The following is a 19,322-nucleotide window of genomic DNA, read 5'->3' as shown; positions in this document are numbered from 1 at the left end:
GTATAGCTGAAATCCTGATGACAGCTTTCAATTTGGTTCTAATTGTATATGTGTTTGATGTATACTTAATTAATTTAATAATGGTCACTCCACTATTATGGTAGGGATTAAGATGGCATTTTTTCCTGTAATGCATCACGTGACTTCCTGGGACTGTCAAATAATTTTCTACCATAAGATTATCAGAGACTGGAAATGAGACTGAGCTTTGGGGGTTGATGATCTGATGTGGGCTCAGCTAATGTACTGTTTCATATAGCTGGGGTGTCTAGGTCATTGGCTCAGAGTAGCGTTATCACCATGTTTTATTCCATTTTGTACTGGCAAGAACCTAAGATTTTGGTAGAAAGAGAGGAAATTTCTTAGTTTAGTTTTCCGTACTTTTTTTATTTTCCTTTTACCAGCTAGAGCAGTTTTTTGTCCCGTAGTTTACCTGTTAAAATATCTACCCATTGAGCTCTCTTTTCTGCCTGCAGTATAAAATCTGTATTAATTAAATGACAGAAATGCACATCAAGTAAAATAACTAAAATAAATATTCCAAATATTTTATTTAAATGACACTGTGCTATGTTAAAACTGTGGGAGATAGAATAAGAGTTCCTCACTAATAAGACTTTCATTAATGTTACACTGTAGTAAATATCCTAGCAAGATCAGCAGAAAAAAATATCTTCTCTCCTCTTGCTATTGTCTTCCCTTTCAGTTTGGACATAAACTCTCAATTGTAATGTAATTCTGCCTTTTAATTTAATTTTTACAAAGTTATCAGTACATATTTCAAGTGCAGAAAATAATTTGTTGGTATTTTCATTAAAATAAACTGCAGTGCTGCAAATTTCACATTAAAATATAGATGCACACTAGTAATTAAAAAATAATAATCAAATAAAAAGCACAGCAAAACACTTCAATTACTGATAGCAATCATAGTATAATCTTGTCCTACCAAGTGTGTCTCCAGGTACAGTTTAAGGCTGTCTGTATCTGCTTTAGGAGGAGTCCAATTCTCTGTTGTTTCCATGGCTTCATTTAACCAGTGAATGAATTCATCCAGCTTGCTTACAAACCCCTTACCATGTAAGAAAAAAGAAAGAACAAGAAAAGCACATTTGTTAGCAAAATGGCAATGTGAAAAATATATGCTCAATTTTATTATATTCTTTTTTTTAGACAAAAGAGCAAAATTTTGCTTCTTACAACCTAAAACTAACAACCAACCAACCAACCAAAACAATTAGAGAGTGGTCTTCTGGTATCTGAGTAGCAGAACAGTGTTTCTGGGGTTAACCTAATGTGGTATTTCGGGACAAGAAAATGTTGGATCCCCATGACTGTGATGAAATAGAGAAAACAGCAAAGTTTCAGAAGATATGAGGGAGATATATAAAAAGCTTCACAGAAATTATAAAGAAAATTGAGCTAAACACCTTGCACTGGGCAGACTGGGTGTACTATGCACACTGAATGTTGACAAAAGGACTGAACAAAGCTGCATGAACAAGGTATACATAGCAGATCGAGGGAAAAAATTACTTGTCAGAACTTGGGTGTTGTGATTCCTGTTTTGGTTCATAGCATGAGACTCAGAGAGAGGAAATCAAACAGTAGATGAGGCAGAATATATAGCATTTAATATAAATATTGCTGATTGCATATGAGCCACACAGATGGTGCTCCGGAGAAGACAGGAGCTCCTGCTTCTCAGGAGCACCATTTATTTCAAGATTAGTACCAATTATATTGTCTGATTAAAAATAGTGCCCCTGAATTTACATGATTGGATGATTCTATAGGCACATACTGAGTACAGATAATTTTACCAAAGTCTTATCCACCACAAAGCAAGAGAGTAAATGGAATAAACTGACCGTGATGTTTATAAGCAGCCTGAAAATTAACTCTGAAGAGGAATGTGCATCTATTACAAGCATTATAAGACTAGATTAAGTTAGGTCTAATACTGTTTATATTATTAGCCATTACCTATGAATTTCCAGCATAGTGAGAATTTTAGTTTCCAGTTGGATAACTCAGTAAACACACTCAGTACCTCACTGTCACCCCTCTATCTATTAAATTATTTCTGCTAATTATTAGACCATTCAGATAGCTAAAAGCAAACTAAGCATAGAACTTTTAAAGATTCCTGAGTGTCTCAGGACCTCAAATACTCTTCTCCAAAGTTGCCCATGAAATTCGAATTCTAAACAAGATAGAGACAGCAGTCTGAGCAGTAGGTGCACAACTGGGCTACGTAAAGTGCAGTGGTAATAACCCAGGCCAAGCAGAACCACACTTCCTTCAAAATTCATCGTAGAAGAGTCATTTTGGCCCAGCACTGCCAAGAATCAGGGTCCAGCAACCAACACTTGGCTCCCAGGTGAAGCAGCAGTGCTTCTAAACCAAAGCTAGAGTCTGGCAGGAAGCTGTAGTGTATACTGCAGGCATGACAGCACCCACTTCAGCACTCGGAGGAATTAAAATTTTTTATGTGAGTCCCCACAAGACCTCAGGATAAGGAGACTATTGCTATCTATATTCGTGGAATCCACTGTATATCAAACCATTATAAGGAAGAAAACTGTTATTGTGCAGGTTTCATTGTAGGCTATTTTTCAGGACATTCCAGAGAGGGGGAAGAAAGACAAGGAAAGCAACCCAGTGGCTATGGTGACTGAGACAACATGCCCTTATTCTGGGGCAAGTTATGAAGGCAACTACATCTCCCAACAGCAGGCTATCTGCGGACATGGGCAGGGGCAAGGTGTTATCCTTGCTCCATTGCTTACTTTCTTCCAGCTCACAGTGCAGCATAAGAGATGCCAGACTGGCAGAGAAGTGGGAGACGTGAGCTGAGGAGGAGAGGAGCAGGAGGAGTAAAGTCCTTCTTGTCCCTCCAATAAATCTCTGCCTGCATTTTAGCAATGTGCTGTCCTTGAGAGACAAGGTGATATGGTAAGCAAAAAGAAAAAAGAAAAAAAAGAAAAAAAAGAAAAAAGGCTCCCGCTTGTATATGCATCATGTATTTTACGGAGACAGACACGTATAACATCTGCCTGCAGTACTCAATGTCTGTATGCCTTCAAAAGGGTACTTGGAAACACTGAAGGCTTGCAGCAGTATAAAAAGCAACTATTAGCCACGGAGTTACTTCTGCCCTCTCACAAAACGTGCCTGTGTTGTAATGTCTGCTACTTCACGCAGGTGCTCAGACACTCGCAAGCGTCCAGTTCCATCAGCCTCGGGTGTCCCCTCGCTGCCCAGGCCAGGTGGGCTTCGGGCCCCAGTGCGGAGCAGGAAAAGCCTGGGGGCTCGTCTGGGGGCCTGGACAAAAAACACAGAGACAGTCTCCTACAGAATCACGATGAGACACGTCATCTGAGCAAGAAAAGAAAAAAGAAAAAGAAAGAAAAAAAGAAAAAGAAAAAGAAGAAAAAAAAAGAAAGGAAAAGAGAAGAGAAGAGAAGAGAAGAGAAGAGAAGAGAAGAGAAGAGAAGAGAAAAAAGAAAAGAAAAGAAAAGAAAAGAAAAGAAAAGAAAAGAAAAGAAAAGAAAAGAAAAGAAAAGAAAAGAGAAAAAAAAGCTGGAAGCTTCAGTGCCACCTGGCACGTTGGGACCGCGGCGGGGGACATGGTGCCCGAGGGGAGCCCGCGGCAGGGGGAGCAGCGGCCGCGGCCAGCCCCGGCGGGTTCTCTTCTGCCAGGCTGCACAAATCACAATAATCCTACCATTTTTCAAATGACGGCTATAAAATTTTATTGAAACCATTCACAGGCGCACATCTGTAGCAGCCGAGCGCAGCGGAGCGCGGGCCGCGGGAAGGGCAGGGCGGCACGGGCCGCTCGGGCCGCCGGCTGAGGGAGCGCCGCGCGCCCGCCCGCGCGCCGTGCCTGGGCCCACAGCGCCACCTGCCGGCGCCGGGACAGCACCGCGGGGACAGCACCGCGGGGACAGCACCGCGGGGACAGCACCGCGGGGACAGCACCGCGGGGACAGCACCGCGGGGACAGCACCGCCGGGACACCAGCGCCAGGACAGCACCGCCGGGACAGCACCGCGGGGACAGCACCGCCGGGACAACACCGCCGGGACACCAGCGCCAGGACAGCACCGCGGGGACAGCACCGCCGGGACAGCACCGCGGGGACAGCACCGCGGGGACAGCACCGCCGGGACAGCACCGCCGGGACAGCACAGCACCGCCGCGACACCAGCGCCAGGACACCACCGAAGGGACACCCCGCTGCGCACACCGGAGCACAAATTATAGACGGTCCGGTTTCAGCTACTAGAGAGCGTTCGAAATAGAAAATTACTTGTATCTCAAATTGTACGTGAGATCAAATCCCAGCAATGCAGGTCCTACTTCATTCGCCCTGAATTAGTGATCGAAACAATGCCCCGGGGTTTTCTTTTTCACAGCAGTGCCCAGGATTCCATCCTATTTATTTGAATAGCCTGATGCCAGCGGGAAGGGAGGGAGCCGCCTTTATCACCCAGCCGCCAGCTCCGCGGCTCCCCCTGCCTGCGAGGGAGCAGCTCCGGCTCGGGAACTGAGCCCTGTGCAAGGATCCCCGAGCGCAGCGGCGCGGGAGTTACGGGCCCGGCCGGATGCGGAGCGGCCTCTGCTCGTCCCTGGCTCGTTGCCAAGGCGCAGTTACCCAGAGGCTCTGAGGCTGAGGCCAGTGCTCGCCGCCAGCTTTAGCCGAGCTCTGGCACGAGCGAGCCTGCCCGGCGGGCCCGGCTAGGCTGGGCAGCCAAAGGCACGAACAACGCCGCCTGCTTTCCCACACTTAGAGAAGGAGCGGTATCGGTGGTCCATGCAGCCCTGTCATACCTATAGATCCGAGTCTTTAATCCCCTCAAGGCTCACAACACAGAGGAAGTCCAAAACATAACTTATACCTGACTGACGGGGCACTGCCCCTCCGCGGATTGACCAACACGGAGCCATTTCTGTGTAATCAAGATGGCCCAGTTAACTAGAGCACAATTAGTGATTTACGTGTCATCAGGGACGCAAACAGGATTAGAACAGTTCCTCTTCTTATCATCTCGAATGTTTCCCAGGATATACATTTTAAATAAAAGGTTTAGACAAAACCAGTTCTAAAAAATAATGCAGAAAATATTGTCTTACAATGCAGAAAATCTATTGTGAGACTCTCACAGAGCTGAAACTATGGTTTAAAACCAGATTACAAGATAAATTATATTAAAACAAAGGACAAAGCTTAATAGGCAATCCTAAATCCAAATCCAGGAATACTCAGGGAAATAAATAAATTCATAGGATGACAAATTCTAACCAACACAGGACATTTTTTTTCTCTTCACTTAATAAGATACCCACGAAAACACTTAACATCCCTTTATAGAAGCTTCTTACCTTTCTGCTTTTTCTAATTAAGACTATGTTTTTCTTTCTCTAGATATGTTTTCTTCATCATTTTCAAGATGGGAAAAAGTTTCAACAGGTATAAACTTCAGTGAAGGTATGCTGATTTTTCCTGTTTAAGGGTCTGATCTAAAGAGTATCACGCTACAATAAAAATACTGTAAAATCTACCCGACTTGTACTTTAGTAGAAATTAACAGGAAGTTAAAATATTGTATCTTCCATCAAAACTTCTTGGAAGTTGAAAACTCATAGCTGGCTACATCGAAGCTAAAAATTACTGTACATTAATTCCTCAGGGAGAATAGAAGGGAACAGAACAGTAAAAAAGATGTACCAGTATAATCCAGTCTCTGCCTTTACACCAGCTGGTTCAGTTTTGCAAATATAATAGTTTTGCACTGTGCTAGCAAGCTAGACAAAAAAAGTTGAGCTCCTACTGCATAAAGTTATTCTTAGTTTACAGTGCTTAGTACAGAAACAAATGTTTCTGTTTGTTATTGGATGATTTGTAGCTGCTTCTGTAGTAAAGTTTGCAGATAATGATAAAGCCATACCCCACATGGGAAATTTTTAAACGTTGACCTTTAAAACCTTCAGCTTTCCATTTTGTTTCATGACAATTTTACAGATTCTCCAAGGGGGAAGAAGAAAGTCCTGATCACACAACCCAGAAAAAAAGCTAGAACAAAAATGGCATAATTTGAAATTTGGCACAAAGTTGGGGGTTTTTGTGGTCTAATTCTATTTTCTCTGGATAGATAAGAATGAAAAAGACAGTTCTAAGTTGGGGGGGGGGGGGGAAGCTTAACTCAGTGTGTCTTCTCAATTATCTTATAGAATTAAAATATACTTAATTCAATTGTTCTGTACAACTAAGGAATTAATTAATTAACTGAAATATTAAAAATAAATTTGATGGAATTTAACAAAATATCTTGAGACTTCTTTATTAATGACCAGAATTCTCAAATTTTTTTAATCACAAGAATGAGAATTCACTTGCCAAGTCATGCAAAGAGGGCAGGGATGGATCAGGTCAGAGGCCAAAGGCATGCATGGACATTGGGCTGAGGAAGGATGTGCCTGGAATTGTGCCTCCTACCCTTGGTCTGTTAAATATAATGGCATATGAAAGATACAGATCTTGTATTGTCCACCTGCTGCACAGGGCTGCAGGGCTCCTTACACCCAGTACAGCTGCACAAAGGATCTTGGTTTAGGCAGCCTGGTTTTTTCTGGTATATGGGATAACGGAGCAGGAAAGCAGCTGCAGTGCCGTGCTGCCAGTACAAGAAACCCTGGAGCATGAGGGTGAGGGCTACAGAGGTGGACAGATGAAGAAATCTCACATGCAATTCATTACATTTGATAGGACTGTGCGTGTTCTGTCTATCCCAAATGTACATCATAAAAATTGAATACTTTTAATGAACACAGAAATAGGTAGTCTTTGGCAACCAAGCAGTTTGTACCTAACTTCATCACTTTTTCCTGTTTGATGGTCTGTGTTTAGATATTCCTCCCTAATCATGATGGCTGTTCAGCACACCTCACTGCTCATTACCCGCACTCCACTACTGCCTCTTGGCATGGACCAGGATTTCCTCACTCCCTATATTTCTCCAGCTTCCACAGTCCCCCTCCTATGCTTTCCTATTGAATTTCAGAAGCTCACCCCATCTCTGGCCAAAGACCATCCATCCTCTTTTAGAAATTTATATCCATTAACTTTCCACTTCCTAGTTTGCAGTAACAGACCCAACGATGATGTTACTGCCATCAAATAAGTCAATCAAGCAGGTTTTGGTATCTGCTGGTCATAGCTATGCTCCTGGACTTGGTTGCACAGCCAATGCACCTGGTCTAAACAGAGAAAGTAGAGCCCAGGAGAAATATTATAGGCTGCCTATAATAAAATAGTAAAATAACACAGAGTTGACCAACTAAAAAACTTCTGATAACTAGAAAGCTACTGATAACATAAGTGCTTATGAGACTATAGAAAGGCTCTTTGCATATTTGCATGCTTGTCAGGGGTGTTGCTCAGACATTTTCTCATTGGGTTGCAATTTTCTGAGCAGCACACAACTAAGACCTCCCAGAAAAGCTTTTGCTATCACAGTCATGAAAAAAATGTGTTGGCTATTAAGTGAGTCACTTAAAACTATGCACGAATGCCTCACAGCTAGGTTAACACCACTTCTTGCACTAGAACTTTTAAAGTTTCCTAGCTTCATTTCAGTGGTTTAATTTTACTTTTACATTACAAGCTCTCTCTTTTTTTTTTTTTTTGGTCAGATAGGAAAGTAAACAGTTCTGGTGTTCAATAATTTTAGCACTTCAAATGATCTCATTTAGACTTTGAAGTTCAGCTTTCATTAATTGAATGGAATGGGAAAAGAGGAAGTTTCTATCTCAGCTGCAGCTATCACTTTACAAGTCCAGCTTTTATTAGACCACATTTAGAATGGAAGTAAACCAAAGCCCAGTTCTGTAGTTTTGAGCTTTACTCCGAAAGCACATTTAGAGTTACCAAAAACTAGAATTTAGAAACATACAATTTTTTTAAAATTGTGGTTGATACACTAAAAGCCGCAGCATCTTAGATGGTTTTAGTAGATTTTTGATATGGGATTCCTTTAGATGGGGAATTTGGATATACGTACTTAAGGAAGTGCATATACCAAAATTAATTTTGCAAAATTATGCCATGAAAGAGAGAAAGCAACTGCAGCCAACTAGCACCATTATGAAAAGTATTGTGGTACTCATCCTAGATCAAATTTTGGGTTTCCATTTTAAGGAAAGAAAATCCCATATTTATTGTGCATATGTGGCACAGGTAGCAAATTTATTTCAGCTTTTTGGCTTGTAATTTTAAGCTATACAGTTTTAACACCACTCAATTTATTAGTCTTACATTTTCATTTTACATGTATGCTGGCTTATACTTAAGACACTTCTGGTCCTTGCATTTCTAAAAGTACAAAGACCTTCTAATGACCTAAAGTAAGATTAAAATCAGAATTAAAGCAATGCACCAAACCATTAAATGCAAACATACTAAAATTATCTGCCATGATAGCTAAGTGTGATGGTGGAAGGTCTACTCTGTTCCACAAGCCTCAGTGTGGAAGCACCAGACAGCAGTGCTTATTAAATCACTACCCCAGACCTTTTTTCTCTCTCTACCTTCCCTTTTATTGCACAAAGGGAGTTCTCTTCTTAAAAGAATTGGTTATGAGGCTGTGTGCTTAAAAATGAATGCCCAATTTTGTTGCAAGCAGACAGTGTTGTAAAGTTTGTTCCCAATTTACAAAAAGACTGAGCTCACAGAGGTGTCTGTGTACAAGGATGGGCTGGCTCTTAGGGCACTTCTATCACAGAATACATTAAGAAAACCCTTTGTCTAACCACAAAAGGACTTGCATATTAGTCTCAGGAGGAACACATTCCTGCCCATGGACTTTATTTTCAAAAGGATAAAAGTGCACTTTCTTCATAGGCAAAGGTAAGTCAAAGAAATCCAGGTACTCAAGAGGATGAGGCTGCAACAAACTGCCACGGTCAATTTAATTGGAGGTAGAGCCAGAGGCAACAATAAAACCATTAGCAATACAGATGTTAGGGATCCCCAAGGAATCAAGATGCCACAATGGAAAATATTCTTTGTGTGATATTGTCAAGATTCTGTGACAGGCAGTGACCTCACAGAAACATACAACTGACCAAACACATCAGTAGGATGGAAATACTTAACATGCGGTTCAGGATATATTCACAAACTATTCAGAAATAGAACTTGGTGGCTTTCTCCTAAAGTGCCACATTTACTCAATAACCCCAGTTTATGAGAATGTGTGCCTTAAATGCTCCCTCCAAACTGGTAAAAGATAAAGATCAAATACTTATCTTAGTGGACATCCATATAAAGATAAAACAAATTCTACTATGTACTGTCTAGTTAAGAATTTTAAAGACTGTTGAATTATACAAATCTTTCATGAGTGCCCCCTCTAGGCTTTGTGCCCAACTATCACACACAGAAATTATTATTAAATGCATTTTCCTTAATGGGCATCTATTGAATTGGCCATGAATTATATGGTTATGGAACTTTCTGTTCCATAACCGCAAGATGGTCACTGGCTCATTATTTTTCCTGGTTTAGAGTCCAAGCTATTTTTCCATACTGTATTCTTACTAGAGCAGGAATAGCAAAAAAGATTTTTAATTTCTCAGTTTCCTAAAGCCTTCTAGGTAAAAGAGCGAGAACCATAAAGATAGAATTTGCTTTAAAAGCATGAAAAGTGAAGAGAAACATGTGAACTGTTACTTTTTAACCCATTATAAAGGGCTATATTTGAAGACAGTGCATCCAATTGTGCAATAGAAAGTTCACTGCCCCAATGGGATTATTGACTTTGTTTCTGCTTCTAGACAAAGAGCAGGTTATGCTAACCTGAATATTAAAAATAATTCCTTAATGTATCTCTGTAGATACTTAAACTTTTCCATGATGCTACAAACATAATTCTTTCTTTACTGTATACTTTGTCTTACCTTTGGCTCAAGGTGAAGATCTACTCTCCCTTTAAAGTACTATCACAAGGCCTTTACTGCTGTTTGAAACTTGCAAGATCTAAAAAAGGGATCTTCTAAGTACCAGCAGATTCACTGTGGAGCAAAGATAAATACGGGAAAACTAAGCCAAATGCTTCCTGAACCCTGTTCCTGAGATGTGTATTCTTAGATTAGCAGAGAAACTTCCAACACCGCTGGTAACATTTCCCCTGGCCTTTTGAAGGATCAGTGAACACCCAGAATCACAGAAACAAAATCCATGGGCTGGAAAGACAATGCTGGGGAGAACCATGTAGCCCTGAGGCCAAGAGAGCTGTGCATAGGAATACAATACAGCAGCAGAGGAAAAGCCAGTGTCATTGTGACTTTGAATGGGTTGAAGAGCAGGGGGGACTGGCAGAGAGAAGGAAGCAGAAGGACAAGAACCTCTGATTCTTCTGTCATTTAAGGAATCCTCTGGTATAAAATGAACAGCAGTATGGGCTGGTTGTAAACCTCCAGAGATGCCATCTGCTCTGATGGCAACGGCTGCTGGCCTCTCCTCATGCTGACGTGGCCATGCATCTCACCTGAGATGTAATGCTCTGGAACAGAGCCAGACAATGTTTTAGGCTTCCTACATTCATTAAGGTGAGGATTGAGGACAGGCTGAGAAAATATGGGTGCAGTACCTAAAAAGCAGTGTGAGGTTCAAAGAACTCCCAGGGACTAAGTAAATGAGCACATCCTTCTTGGTGTGGAAAAATCTTACATATGCATTCACATCCTGAATGACAGACAGTAATTCTGCTTATCTGCCTCCTAAGTTATCATGCCCACTACTTTGACTCCCAGCTATTTTCAAGGTGGGGCAGTGGGCATGAGCCCTCTGGTGGACGCAGCGAGTGCCGCCTGCCAGCGCCGCTGAGCCGCCGGGATGAGTGGGAGGGACACTGACCAAAACCCATCCCTGTCCACAGGCAAGCTTCACCCCCACTGGCTTATGCAGGCACACAGGTATCGGCTAAAGAAGCAAATGCTTTCCACTGTTCTAATCAGTCACGGCTTTTATCAGAAAACCTCTACACTGTGAATCTGTATTAAAATATTTCTAGCACTCAACTCGTTCAGCATTCTGAGTCTGGCTGAATTGTTGGGGTTGACTGGAAAAAGGCTCCTGAGGAAACAGTATTGAAACTATGGAGTGGATAGTACAAGCAGCAGAAAGGAGAAACACATGAGTTGAAGGATAACAAGAGCGCTGAAAATGAGACAGAAATAGAATAAACAGAATATAAGGAAATGAGGCATATGCAGGGAGGAAAATGGAGGAGGAGGAAATAAAAGGAAAAGGAAAGATAGGTATTTAGAGTTAGTTTAAACAAAAAAGTGTGACATTCTTTGGGCCTTAGGCAATAAAACAGGCAGGCAGAAGCTCTGAGAGTTAAAAGTGGAACAGTCAGAAACCATGATATTGAGTGATCTGAGTAATGTACAAACTTCTGAAGGATCATACAAGTCTGGTCTTCAAAGTTCATCATACTACCAGGATTGACACATAATTTCTGAAAATATATTTATTTACAAAGAGCAATGTCTTTTATTGGTCATGTCTTACAGAAACTCTCACTGCTCTTAACTTTTTTCTGAGTGATTTCTTTTCTATATAAAATTCAGGAGGTCTAAGCAGCAGCCAGGAAACAAAGATGCCAAAACATCTTCTAATACCGGATAAGTCTTCACTTATGTATCACAGTCTCAAATACACCAAACTAAAGCCTTTTTAGCTTATACTTTCATGTGACCCTGTCTAAGTCAAAGACTTACCATATCTAGAGTTCAGCTAAGACACGTAAATGTTTTTAGGTTATGTATTCCTGCTTCACTCAGTAAACCAGGGAGCAAGAATGTCTCCAGAAATTTGTAGCCAAGGATGTATCAAGAAAAGGACAAGAACAGCAAATAAATCTGCCTGAGCCAAGAAAGATGATGCCAGTAATTCCCAGAAAAGGGGGACTTTTCTGCAGCAGCAGCGGGAAGGAGTGTCTGGATTTAGAAGGGACCATGAGAACAGCACAGGAGAGGGGCCTGTCTTTGGTAAAAATGCCAGACACCAAAATGAGCTGTTATGTACTGTATAAAGGATAGTGGCACAAAGCTGCAGTAAATTCACATCAACTTCACAGTCCCAAATTCCTTTTTTTTTTTTTTTTTGTGCACTCTAAACTGGAATAGAAAATGTAGAAGTTAGTTCAGGACCTCTTGTTCATAAGTAAAAATTTATTACTTATTCTACAGGTAAACCTAAAATCAAGTCTCCTGATGAGCACTGTTCTCTTTCTTTCAATTTGAAATGTTTCTTATTCAGCAACTTTAAACCAAACTCTAAGGATAATGGAAGTCTCTAATTGGGATCTTAATTTTCAGCAAATTTGGGACTTAGTCTGATGCGCTTTGTCTAAAAGTGCTGCCAATATAACTGTGGATGTTGAAGCAACTTACAGTGATGTAAGGGTATTTGGAAGTACTGCATTTCCTCTTCATGTAATTATTTTAAATGTTGTGTTGACAACATAATTTATTTTCAGATTTTTTCTACAGCTAATGTATGTATTGATTATGAGATGAACTGCATCCAAAAGACAAACTAATCTCCATTTACAATTTTTTCCATATTATGGCCTTTGTAACGGCTTAATATAAAGCTTTATTCTGCTCTGAAAAATAAGCAGTTATGGGTGACCATCATTCCTTGGTTTGCATACCCTGAGTGTTTGAGCTTCAGAGGGTGGACTGGGGTAGGACGCCCTTGTGCAGCTGCTATTTCCAGCTGATGGTCAGCTGCTACCTTGTGCCATGTGGTGGGCACTGGAGAACACTCAGTTTGAGCCATGCTGGCACCTCCTCTAACTGGTCCCAACATTTCTTTACTCTTTGATCCCATAGTTGCTAGAAATGAACCTCATTCCCCAAGCATTTAATTCCTCGAAAGGTACACATGATATACACATACCATGGTTGCTCCTGTAGCCTGAAGTCTGAGTGGAATGATGTCAATTAAACAATGCTTTGTGAAGTTCCAAAACGCTACATTTTCCCAAACAAAGAATAAATCACATAAAAGAATGAAATTAGCCACATTTTATACCCTTAAACCATAGCACAAAATTAACTCCATGGGATTTTCAGTGCCTTTTGAATAAAAGTTATGCTCATTATTTTTACATAAAATTTTCAGTAAGTTAGCCAGTAAGTGATAGAAAAAGAAAGAAAGCCACTATATTCTTGACCTGATGGTCACAAAGGGCACACACTGTTTATTTAAATAATATAACTCTAGTTCTCTATTTCAAAATTAAATTTGTTGAGCTAAAATACATAGCAAAAAAGTTATTGGAGACTACATTAGAGCCAAAATTCTACTAACAAGGGGGAAATTTTCTTGCTTATGATTTATTTATTGTCCGAATTTCTAACAACCAAGTTTGTCAAGTTGCGCGGAGCTCATTCATTTCAGAAGGAAATAAAATAGCTGTAAAACAACTGCAGTAACCAGTTAAAGCCTCAAGAGGGCAATATATCACCATGTCGGAAAGTTTTCGAAAAGGAAGGAAAAAATCACTTTTTACTAAAATAGAACAGATGCTGTTTGCTTGTGGGCAAGTGCTAAATATACTGACCTCTGCTGCATCACTGACATGACTTAAGATATAATGACCACCATCCCCCCTCAAAATCAGAAAGTTTAATTCAGCATTTCCTATTTTTCAAGGCTAATTGGTTAGAAGAGGTTAAGTCTGTCACCTCACAAGAGATATTGTAATTCTTTGACCCATGAACTTGTTTTGCAGTTAATATTTCTGAATTTAAAAATAGGGAAATGGTGATTGCCACTCTTTGCTAAATATGGCAACAGTGAGGAGAGATTAAGATTCACCACCTCTTCTCTTTACTCCATTATTATTCCTCTAGTTCCCTCATTTAGCCTCCTGTTATGCACTCGGTTCCTGTTCACCTGCAGTCTCCAAAGAAATCCTGTCACTATTAGTTCCTCCATTAACTGCTTTTCATTTGCTTCCTAATTCATCAACTTTCCATTTTAGATAGCTTCTTTTTTTAGCGGTCTCTAGGGGGCCTTCCTTTACACCCTCTTTAGGCCCTAATTCTGACCATTTTTTATCCCCAGATTTTGATATATTTACAGAACAAAATTAAAAAACAATCTCAGGTCTTGTTTCCTTTTGTGTTCTTTATTTTTAATTGCAGAAGCTTTGCTGGTTTTAACACATTCACTATATTTTTTTCCTGGTTTTCTCTACCTCTACAAAGCTGTAAGAGATTTGCACTACAATACATGACCCTAGTTTGGACTTACTTGAGATATTTTTAGGTTAGGTGCTATAGTTCTCTTGCACCTACTGGTGCAGCAGATGATTTTAAATTACCCTGTGTGTCTTTGGTCTTAGCTCACTGAGGAAACATTCTTGTAGTCACATGCTGGCATCAGCAGAGAAAAAGGACTTAGTAATATTAAGTTACTGTGACTTGAACGTCTACACTGTCTGCTACCAAAAATCTGTCTGCTTGGTGGTTCTCCAGTGTCAGCCTGGAAAGACTCCAAACACTGGCCAAAGGAAACCAGAAGCAAATTTGGCTCTCGCTTGGGAAAACCTTACTTGACCTGAACGTGAGTCAGTGATCAAAATAAGTCATTACTAACAATTTAGGAAAATTCAGATACAACTCCAGTTTGATACACGAAGGATGTCTCAGCTGTTTGTGAGGTTTATCATCTCTGCTCCAAATCCTGAAGCAAAGGCAAGAAAATAGGGGTTTTGCCTTTTTGGTTACTTTCAAAATAAATAAAGAAAACCTGCATAAGCAGACAGACAGTCTGAAACAAGCCTCTGAGAGACAGTTTCCTGACCATATTTACCATAAATTATATTCACTCTGATGCCTAATGATGACAACTGTGATTTGAGAGTCAACATGATTTAATGGTTCATTCCTGATCATAAGATACTGGAAAGGATGAAGGAAAGAAAAGTAGTTGCTGTCAAAATATATAAAGACACACAAGATGAAAAAGATATAAAGAGACTTTGAGAAGTTATGCAATAATCTTATATAAGTGGATTTGATCTTTCCTCTCAGGTTAATCCTCTCAAGACCCTTGCTCATTTGTCTTCCTGTGACTCATCTCTAGCATGTACACATTTTAAGGCAATGATGTGTTAACAGTAGATAGACTGGAATTTGATTTAGGTGGAAATTAGTAGCAATGTATTATTTAAAAAATTAAATATTTAGAATAGAGCATGGTGACTTTGGTATACTGTATCTTTCTGGAATATCCTGTACTTCCTCACAGAAGATACATAAAACATGAGTAGCCCAGAGACTAAGTATATTATGTAACAGAACAGCTAGACCTTAAAACATTGTGAAAGGCATACCCCTATGAATGTAAAAAGCAGTGAGCATTCTCTCTCATCCCTTTGTATTTACCATATTTAAGGGAATATTAGTAGCCATAATTTCAAATGTAATAGTTTTCTGTTTAATAATGGAGGCACTTCAAGGAGCCATAAGATCAATACAGTAAGTAATTAACAGGACAGAGCTGAAGTTATCTCAAACTCTTCATAATGAACCAAACTTCTCCCCAGCACCTGCACCTATAAGACAGCAGTTACAGATGATTCAGTCCTAAATAACAGAAGATTCTTCTTAAACCACCACACTCACACTGAGGTAAATTCCCAATAGCAATTTGACTCTATCTGTGTTCTGAAAGCTCCCAAACCTACTTCAGTGGTTTCTGAGTGTCTTTCTCTACCTTCAGGGGAAAACTGAATGCACCAAACATACAGACAATAGAGTGTCTCCACACTAATACAAACAGGTATATCATAAGATCACCCTGAAGTCACCAGTGATTCGTTGTCCAAAAACAGCTGCATCCCTGTTGAACCTGGAGCCTCTGTTGGCTATCCAGGTAAATTACCTGGCATCCACTGTGCACCTTCCTGCCTATCCTTAGCTACAATGAGAGCAAGTCCACCTCTTGTGGTCTTACTGTTCCCTCTCTCCACCTTCAAGTCTTTTACACCCCTTAGCCTGTTAGCAGAGATCCAGAGATCCTCTAGCAATATCAAGAAATTTCCAGTTATAAAAAAATAACATGGATGGCTCTGGTTCCAGCCTGTGTCTAGGCTGTGGTACAGATGATTAAGACATGACTCTAGGTCATAAAGCCAATGGTCACGTAAAGCTGATCTGAGTGACTGCATAAGAATGGAAGTGGATGGATCACAGAAACATTTATGCAAAAGCAGCCGCTCCTTGGTTCATTTAAGCTGTTTGTAGCTTAAATGCCCTGTGGCATCTAACTATGTACACAAAAGGACAGAATTATGAGACTTTTTGCAGCCAAAGGTCTCACATCAGATGTGAGCCAAACATTGGATGTAGGCATATCCCCTACCACCAGTTCTTAATACTAGTAAAGACGTACCCTCAAATCATTGCTACTAAAATTATTTGGGAGCAGATTTCTTTCTATTTCTTTCTCTTCCTCTGTCTTCCCCTCCCGTCCTTTCCCCCCACCACAAATTATTTGGAATGACTTGCCAAATCCTGAATATAAAAAATCCCTGATCTAAAACTACTCACTACCAAATCATTCTGAGGTCTTTACATTGGAAACTCAAACCATTCTGAACAAGCATATGCTTCACAATAGATGTGTTTCATTAAGCAAGCATAATTCCTGCAGTCAGTTAGAGATGTAATAATTCAGAATTTGCACAGCTTAGATGGAAGTTGCCACTTTTTGCAAAAATTGCTGATTACAAACTTGCTCAAACTATTTCTGGTAAAGCAAATGCCAAAGAAAAGTGAATGTACTTGGAGGAGCTGTTTAAAATTCAAGCAAACTGTTAGGAACTGTTTTGGAGGAACAGAGGGCTCACTGTATTTCAATATAATTTTCTAGTAAAGCTCTATTTGTCTGCCTGAAAGTGAGAGTTCCATATGTATGCTATGTTATTGCTTAATAATGGTTTGACCAGCTTGAAAGCTGAGGCATGGGCTTTTGAAGCAAGGGAGTATCATCAGACTCAAAACAGCAAAGCACAAACTTGTGTCTCAGTACAAAATGTGAAATGACATTTTCAATTATGCTGGACCAAGCAGCAAGACTGCTGAGAAAACTGCAGAGCTGCCAAGGAATTTCTGGATCTGATACCTCTTTCACTTACTGGTTTTTTTATAAACTGGTCATCAACCAAAGCAGTATTTCAATCTAAATTGTATGAAGCAGTGTAAGTAAGATTCAGAAATGAACAGATTTTGGCAAGCACACTGTTAGGAAAATGAAGAAATCCACTTATTTTAAGAGAGCAAATATTAGAAGCACTAAGTTATTGAAAGTAAGAGGGGTAAGGGGAGCACTACAACACTTTAAAAATCCTTTCTCTGGTAATCCAAAAAAGCCAGTTCTGTGCCCTGTTGATTATGTTTGATTTTTACACCTGTTCTGACATCGCTGATTTCGGTTCCATGTTTTTCTTTGTTACCAAGCTTCATCAGAGTTATCAGTTCCTATTAGTTTTTCACTACCGTAGCTCCACAGCTCAAACTGCATTTGACCTCTGTGCAAGCTTTTCCCCCTAATGATGAAAATCACCCCCAAACACAAGTAAACTTCTCCTAAAGCAATCCAGCTTCAACCTTAGCTGTACTGGTGTGTTTTCAGTCCATTCTCTGTCCAGAAGCAACTCTGTCCCCTTTCAATCAAATCAAATTATTTCCCCTTTGTGTCAGCTCTCCAACTATTTTCTAGCAAACTGGCTCTCCACTACTCACATGGACTTCCAGACACATCTCCAACACAAATTTGCTCTAACAAGTCCGTTAAGCCCTTGCAGAAGTTTATCATTTAGTTACTTTTTCTGACTATTCTCTAAAAATGAAGATCTTTCCCATCCCAACAGACCTGCTATTTGTCACAGTAACAAGTTTAGATATGATATTGCAGTCTCCTCTGCAGGCTGCACTGATCCTTAGTTCCTTTTTAACAAGAAAGTTATTCCCATGACTCCAATTTAAAACAGGGGTCTTGGATCTCTGACCTACTAGGGCATCCTAGGTTCAGCTGGGATAAATGGTTGCAGAAGGGTGAGGGGTTGCCTGCCAGGGTCCTGGAAAGCAGTAAAATTTTTATCCATGTCTTTGCTGTAGGATCCCTGGGGCATGCTGTAACTGACAGCTGAAAAACTTGTAGAGCAGCATTATTTTATCTCCTTATCACATCAAGAAGGTGGGTAACCAAGTCTGACTGGCCTACCCAAACAAAATATAGAGCCAGTGGAGTTCAGGGCAAATTTATGAAATGTGATGAACTGAAAATATGGGATCAATAGATATCAAATTTCTTCTTGCAGAGGAAATTCAGCGGCCTTTTGCAGAAATGGAGCCTGTGATAAAATAAGCTATAAACCTATGTAACAACAACAAAAAAAATCAGCAATTTCCTCCATACGATTAACCCTGAAGCCTACAAAACAAACACATCTCTTGCAAATGGTTACATTTTTAACCTTTGTGATAGTGTCCTCAAAAAAAACAAGTAGATGGAATTATCAATGACCACAGATTACAGCACAAGGATATCAGTATAGTCAATCTAGTATCCGTTTCTAGAGAAAGAGATAAAACTACCTGAACAAGGTTACTTTATTGTTATTGTATTTTATTCACATAAAATGATTGAAAATGCATTGCCATTAGGTCAGTCTGAGATCATTTTCTGCTCCAAATTTTTCCGTTTGCACATAAAAAAGGGGGAAAAAACCCAATTATTAATATGATTTTAAGGAAAACTTAGCTTTCTTTCAGAAAGCAAACCTTGAAGCATTCTGAAACCGATACCCTGTCATCCTAGTATTACATGTGAGAAGTGGCAATCAGCCAAATTCTTATAGTGAAGAACTCTATTGGCGTTATCTGTGAGAATGCTGCTGTTATATCTGTTCCCTTTTCAGCTAGTGTAACAAGAAATATAGAGCTTAATCTGCATTCTAAAAATTCATTTGGGGTAGCTCCTAAAAGCTGAACTAAAACAGTGAGAGGAACTTTCATAATTTGGGATCACTCATTTTCACATTTCACTCCAAAAAGTAATTTCTGAAACACAAAAGGAACAGCCACATAAATTGTTTTGCACCCCAGAGTGAAGGTGCCCATTACTAAGGATACAAGAAGCATGTGCCAAAGGGTTACCTGCAGTGCAAGACAAAATATGACAAGATTATGCAATATATATTGCAAAGGAAAAAACTGGCCCTATG

The 19,322-nt window shown here is 40.0% G+C and overlaps 1 protein-coding gene and 1 long non-coding RNA gene across 5 annotated transcripts in view; one reads left to right on the top strand and one right to left on the bottom strand.

Annotated features, from left to right (window-relative positions):
* AKAP6 (A-kinase anchoring protein 6) overlaps positions 1-19,322 on the bottom strand; it is a 272,762-nt gene that overhangs the window by 158,028 nt on the left and 95,412 nt on the right. For all 4 annotated transcript variants that reach the window (XM_042047594.1, XM_042047595.1, XM_042047593.1 and 1 more), the window contains exon 5: positions 950-1,072. In XM_042047594.1, the coding sequence (XP_041903528.1) occupies positions 950-1,072 (123 nt within the window). The remainder of the gene's footprint in view (positions 1-949; positions 1,073-19,322) is intronic.
* On the top strand, positions 3,901-6,314 carry LOC121673831. Its single transcript, XR_006019326.1, has 3 exons — positions 3,901-4,332; positions 5,435-5,497; positions 6,032-6,314. It is a non-coding gene; the product is annotated as an uncharacterized LOC121673831 (long non-coding RNA).

This window comes from Corvus kubaryi, unplaced genomic scaffold, assembly GCF_017639235.1.
Source record: "Corvus kubaryi isolate FWS band 111438036 unplaced genomic scaffold, C.kubaryi_AGA036_p1.0 66, whole genome shotgun sequence".
Lineage (NCBI taxonomy): Eukaryota > Metazoa > Chordata > Aves > Passeriformes > Corvidae > Corvus > Corvus kubaryi.
Note: the sequence above shows the minus strand (reverse complement) of the source record. Positions and strands in the feature narration are given on the sequence as shown.